Here is a 6,000-nt window from a genome sequence, read left to right as displayed (position 1 = left end):
AGCTGTTTGTCACTGAGTTTTGGAGATTTCTTGGCTGGCTTCCGCTAAAGCACGCTTGAGTAATACGAGCTGTGGCGGCGCCCAAGCTCTCGGGATAAAGGGTGTGTGTGTGTGTGTGAGTGTGAGTGAGTGTGTGCGCGCGCGCGCCCGTGTTGCGAGAGAGAGAGAGAGAGAGAGAGAGAGAGAGAGAGAGAGAGAGAGAGTAGGGGAGAGGGCGGGGATAGAAACGTCAACTCCCCCCAACCCCCCAGCCTCCTTTTCTTTCTCGCCTTCCTGCAAAAGCCGCACGAGTCTTCCATCCCCCCCGCCCCCCCAGGCCGTCCTCCCAGCTCTGGGCAACCGCCAGGTTAAGCCCATTTGCACTGGGAGATTGGCGCTGTTTGGGAGCAGAGAAGCGGATCGATTGCCCTTGTGACTCCCCGCCCCCTCCCACCCCACCCCACCCCCGCCGCTCCCTCCCTCCCTCCCTCCCTCCCTCCCTCCCTCCTCCCTCCCCCGCCGCCCCCTCCCCCCGCCTCCTCCCCTCTCCCCACCCCCAGGCCCTCTCAGCCCCCGCGGCGGTCCGGCGCCCCCCCCCCCCCCCGCGCGGCGGAGGGGACGGATCGGGCTCGGCTGGGGACGGCGGGCGTCTAGGAGTGGGGCTAATGGGCAGAGCCTCGGGGCTTCCAGGGAGGATGCTCAGCCACAAAGAGCGGCTCGCGCGCCGGCCTGCGCTCTAGGCGAGGAGACGGGGAAGTCCGCCTCGGGCGCGCCCCTCGGAGGACCGGGCCAACATGCCTGTGCGCAGGGGGCATGTGGCACCGCAAAACACATTTCTGGGGACCATCATACGGAAATTTGAAGGGCAAAGTAAGTTCGTTCGCCGTCTCCCCCTCCGCGGCTCTCCGCTCGGACGGCGCGCTGGGCGGTCGCCGCGTCCGGCCGCGGAGCCGCAGGTCCGGGCCCCCCGGGGACGCGCTGCGAGCCGGGCCGGGGCCTCGCGCGCGCACCTGCCCCCCGGCCGCCGACTCCGGTCGCCTCGCGGAGGGGGGTCTCGGTCGGAGGCGGTGGGTGCCGCTCCCCGCCGCTCCGTCATCTGCCTTGCCACTCCAGGTCCTGCTCTCCCACTACCTTAAAGGGAACGTACCGGGAGAACGGGGGTTTGCGTTTTTGAGGCTGTTTGATCGGAGACTTTTGGAAAGTCGGGAGCAGGGCAGAGCGAGCCCCCGGAGCGGGGCGGCGGGGCCGGTCGCGGCGATGTAAACGGCCGTGCAAACTCTGCTCTACCTGGGCGGAATTGCAAGGCTGCGCGATGCCAGGGAGGCTTGCTTGCTGTCAGTCTCTAGAAGCTAAACTTTGCCTTGAACCAATGCAAATACATCCCAAGAAGGATAATTTGGAAAACAAAAAACAAAAAACAACCGTACCCGATCCGTACTACTTCCCAATGCAAACGGTTCATTATTCAAAACAATGTTTCCGTCTCTTCATTATTTCCTTAAATTTCCATCAAGACATTTGAAAATTGAAAGGCAGTAGGGTGAATCCCAAAACTGAGTGCAGACAAATTTTACATTCTCATGTGTCATATGGACTAACTATAAGAGATAAGTGATTGTTGTATCCAATGTATTCATTTTAAATCCTTGTTAATTTACGTTCAACATTTCCTGAACACCACATTGACACACGGTTGGTGATGTTGTGCATTTTGCAGTTATTTTGGCACTGCATTGAGTGACATGAGGATATAGTACCTTGTGTACAAAATAAACTAGTGCATCCTGTTCACAGTCTATCTGGAAATAGTAAATATAACTTATGATCAAAATTTAATGAGCCTTTTGCATTAAAATCCCTAATACTACACAGGAACTCGAGGTTCTCCCAAAGTAAAAGTGAAGAGGTGTTAACATGATATTTACTGTGTATGTGTAAACATTTCCATCTTGTGGAAAATATATATTACAAAAGGTGAATCTTTGAATTATTGAACTGCCAATTAACGTAAGATAGTTTTATGGCTAATAGTTTCACGTTTTGTTTTGTTTTGTTATTTAACATGATGAGTGTGTACTATGCCTTGGAGGGATAGAGAAAAACCAAATCCAAAAATAATAGCTACTTTGAGAAAGTTGTACTTTTAAGGGACAAGGTTGAGGTGAGAAATCTGTCGGCTACAGGATGTTTCATTGTTTGCCTCTGAAAATATTTATCTTACAATTAAATGGCATTCTAGAAATATCAGTGGGCCAGCTGCTTGTTTGAGTATGCCTTAGGACCCCTGGGAGTTACAAGGTTTGAGAAGTGAAATGAATGAATTTGGGAAATTACATTTCAAATTACATTTCAAAATTTGAAGACTAGTTCCTAAATACTTTTTGTTAAAAATACTAGGACTGTTAATTTCACATTTAGGTTTTTTTTTTTTTTTTTTTTTTTTTTTTTTTTTTTTAAATCCTGGGCAGTTAGTTAGCAGTTTGGGAAGCACCTGCGTTTCAGATCTCCTATTATGCAACAATTTGCTCCAGTGTTTATGAAAATCTTGTGGAAGCTTTTAAAAAGATGCCTTACTATCTTCTTATTACAGATAAAAAATTTATCATCGCAAATGCCAGAGTGCAAAACTGTGCCATCATCTACTGCAACGATGGTTTCTGCGAGATGACTGGTTTCTCCAGGCCAGATGTCATGCAAAAGCCGTGCACCTGCGACTTTCTCCATGGGCCTGAGACCAAGAGGCATGATATTGCCCAAATTGCCCAAGCATTGCTGGGGTCAGAGGAGAGGAAAGTGGAGGTCACCTACTATCACAAAAATGGTAAAGTTCATCTATTTAGAATTATTTTTATTTGTTTCCATTGAAATGAAATCTTGACAACTGATTACTGAAAGTCCATACACAGAGAAGCTCCAAAAATTCAGTGTAGATATTTTGTGCTTATATATTTATATATATCTTATATATTTTAGGATTCAAGAAATATAGATATTGTCATTAGTGCACTAGTAGGAACAATTTCTTCTTTGAATAAGGGTACTCTGTACTCTTCAATAGTGTAGTAACTTACTATCACTGAAGACAAAGTGCCACAAATCACTCTTACACTGTCCCCTTTCTAGGGAATAACATAAAGGCCAATAATTTACTGATTGCGTTGATATGTATTTGGTAGGAGAGAAATACAGAGATTAGTTGCTTGAACTGTATAAATATTTCACAAAGCAATAGTTTGTTGAAAACTGTATATCTGCAACTAAAACTATTGCAGTTATAAATATTTCTTGGTTCTTCAGCTTTATTTGATAGGCAACACCTCTTGTTTCTTTTGCTCCTTTTTATACATGAAGGGTGAGATACAAGAACTTCAAAAATCGGTCTAGTAAACCTGTATAAATTAAATAATAAAAGCTGCTCATGTATTCAAGATCAGTCCTAAAATAAGAAATGGATTAAAGGAGCTATGATACTGTGGAGTTATTTGTACTCGTTTCTCAGCTGCAACAAAACTGACATCTCAAACTTAAGGTCATACCTCAACTTCAAGGGCACTCCTCCTTCTTTCAAGTTTGCTATGGGAACATAATATGTTACACCTATAATAATTCTCAAAAAAATGCTCATTTACTAGACATGCATTCATTAAATATACCATATATAGTATATGAACTCACATGTATGAATATTCACATACCCCCATTTAAAAGAACACATATTCTCAAATATGGACACTTAATGGTATTTAACAATTTAGTGCTTAAAGATAAATCAGTTAAAAATGCATATTGTAGGTAGTTTTGTTGATATTGCATTATCATTTTTTTCCATTGACAGAAATCCATGGGGCAGAGGGATATCTAGTCAGTTTTTTTAGGAAACTCTTAAGTCTTGCAAATGAGAAAATGAGTGATTTGTTATAGCTTATATCATATAATGATTCATCATTCGATAAAATCACAGCAGAAATTCTAGCATGGAGAAGGTTTAACATTTCCTCTTATTTTCTTACAATTAAATATTTTATGATAGAAAATGTAATTTTTAATTACTGGATTTTCCTTAACATTGACTTGAGTGAATATATGTGACAAATTATGATTAGATAAACAGGTTTGTATAATTTTGGATTAGTCTGGGGTGAAAACAATTATATGATTATCAGCCAACCATAGAGATTGTTTTTAAAGTTCTCCTTCTCCCCACCACCACCACTTTTCAATCAGTAGTGTTGGCTTGCTAGAAATAGCCTAATTGCTCTGTTGTCTTGAAAGCATTTCTTGGACTAAGGCTCTCACTACCCAAATGCAACTCATCCTTTTTGCGTGTGTCTCTGATGCCAATAATTTGGACTTTTGGAATAATTTGAATGTCTGACATTTTTTCCCCCTTCTGAATATTTATCATGATGTTGACACAGTTTGCATTGTGGTTATACAGGGCATGTTGGTCCACATTTGGTGTTATGTTTTTTGGGACATTTCAGAGGTTTTTTTCAACTTATAGAATTTAAGTATAAAAAATGAATCTGGACTGTTAGGTTTTTTTCAACTTCTAGAATTTAAGTATAAAAATGAATCTGGACTGTTAGGATCACTTAGATACTCACCATATTTTTCAGACAATATTTTGAAATGAAAGTCATTATTTATTATACTGCAAGTGGAATGGTGATATTTCAAAGCCTGTGTGGCTTGTATAATGTCAGTGTGAAGTTATCTCAAAACACCTAAGGAAAAGGCAAGTTAATGTGGAATCACAAACATGAATGTAAAGGTTTGTACAGTGAAGATGCTGGTACATTGACTAATGCAAATCTTTCTACCTGAAGGATGCAATCGATCGTATGAATTAAAACCTTCTTGTTTTAGACAGGAATTTATTTGAAAGCTTATTCAGGTATATAAATATCAATCTTTGGTGATGATGTTGCTTGTGTTGGCTTTATTTTCAGATTTGAGTCAGTCTACAAGGACTTAGTAATCTTTAGAGCTAATGACAAATGCTGCCTATTTCACTTTTATTAATATGGGAATACATAAGATGATGGGCCAAGCTTCTTTTTTTTTCTTTCTCCAAAGAAAAAGTTTAATTTTATGACCTTTTTAGATTGTGAAGACACAGTCAGACTTATTTGCTCTGAGTGTAATCAACTTGTGTTTTTGAGACTAGTTCAGATACCTTGAATAGAATCTTCGAAGTGCATTGGTTTTATTCACATGGCAACTGCAAATTCAGTCAGAGCTTGTGAAGTTCAAATGCTTTGAAAGCCTTGCCTCATAGAGACCTGCCAGCCACTCTATATTTATAAAAGCAGGAAGGGATAAAATCACCAACATTTGTATTGGTTTGTTCCTCAAAGTTTCCTTAATTCTTTATTATTGAGGTCTTTTACTTTTGGGAGGTTCTTGGTTTCTTAACTATGTATAGTAAATGCTTCCTTTACTTATTCTCTATTTAGCCCTTTATGGGAATACAGATAGGAATGTAATAAGCACAATGAGCAAATTAACAAGAAGTTGAGATATTGTTTCCACTTTTTCCATTCACTCATACTGGAGTAGCAAAAATATGAGCATGGTATTATTTCTGAAAACTTGATTTTCAGATTCACCAGAAGCTTCATAAGCACTTTAAACCCATGATCTACATTATGAGTTCACATCGATGCAGTGCACGATGAGCTGCATGATCATTCTTATGAAGCAATACTTCCTATCATGCTACTTTATGTGATTTTACCAGGTATAGTTGAGCTTGCTATTTACCAGAATATCAATTTTTTAAAACCTAGTTATTTGCAGTAGGAATATTTGACAGCCCTTCCTTTGAGGATTCTATTTTACAGTTTAAGTCATTATTGCATAAATCATTCTTGGCAGCTGTGAAATATTGCTTGAGGTGATAAAGCTGTAAATCTTTTGACATAAAGCTCTAATTATACAAAACTATAATTACACTGAGGCTTATACAAAGATGGGCATGTATTTTAATAATATAATGCATTCATTTTAAGAACAACT

At 40.8% G+C, this 6,000-nt stretch overlaps 1 protein-coding gene across 1 annotated transcript in view; it reads left to right on the top strand.

Annotated features, from left to right (window-relative positions):
- Nucleotides 1-625: 625 nt before the first annotated feature.
- Nucleotides 626-6,000, top strand: part of KCNH7 (potassium voltage-gated channel subfamily H member 7) — a 479,507-nt gene continuing 474,132 nt past the window's right edge. The window contains exons 1-2 of the mRNA XM_038584668.1: nt 626-849; nt 2,570-2,800. Coding sequence (XP_038440596.1) covers nt 774-849; nt 2,570-2,800 — 307 coding nt within the window. The 5' untranslated portion in view covers nt 626-773. The remainder of the gene's footprint in view (nt 850-2,569; nt 2,801-6,000) is intronic.

The sequence above is a fragment of the Canis lupus genome, chromosome 36, assembly GCF_011100685.1.
Source record: "Canis lupus familiaris isolate Mischka breed German Shepherd chromosome 36, alternate assembly UU_Cfam_GSD_1.0, whole genome shotgun sequence".
Classification (NCBI taxonomy): domain Eukaryota; kingdom Metazoa; phylum Chordata; class Mammalia; order Carnivora; family Canidae; genus Canis; species Canis lupus.
This window is presented reverse-complemented; position numbering and strand designations above follow the sequence as displayed.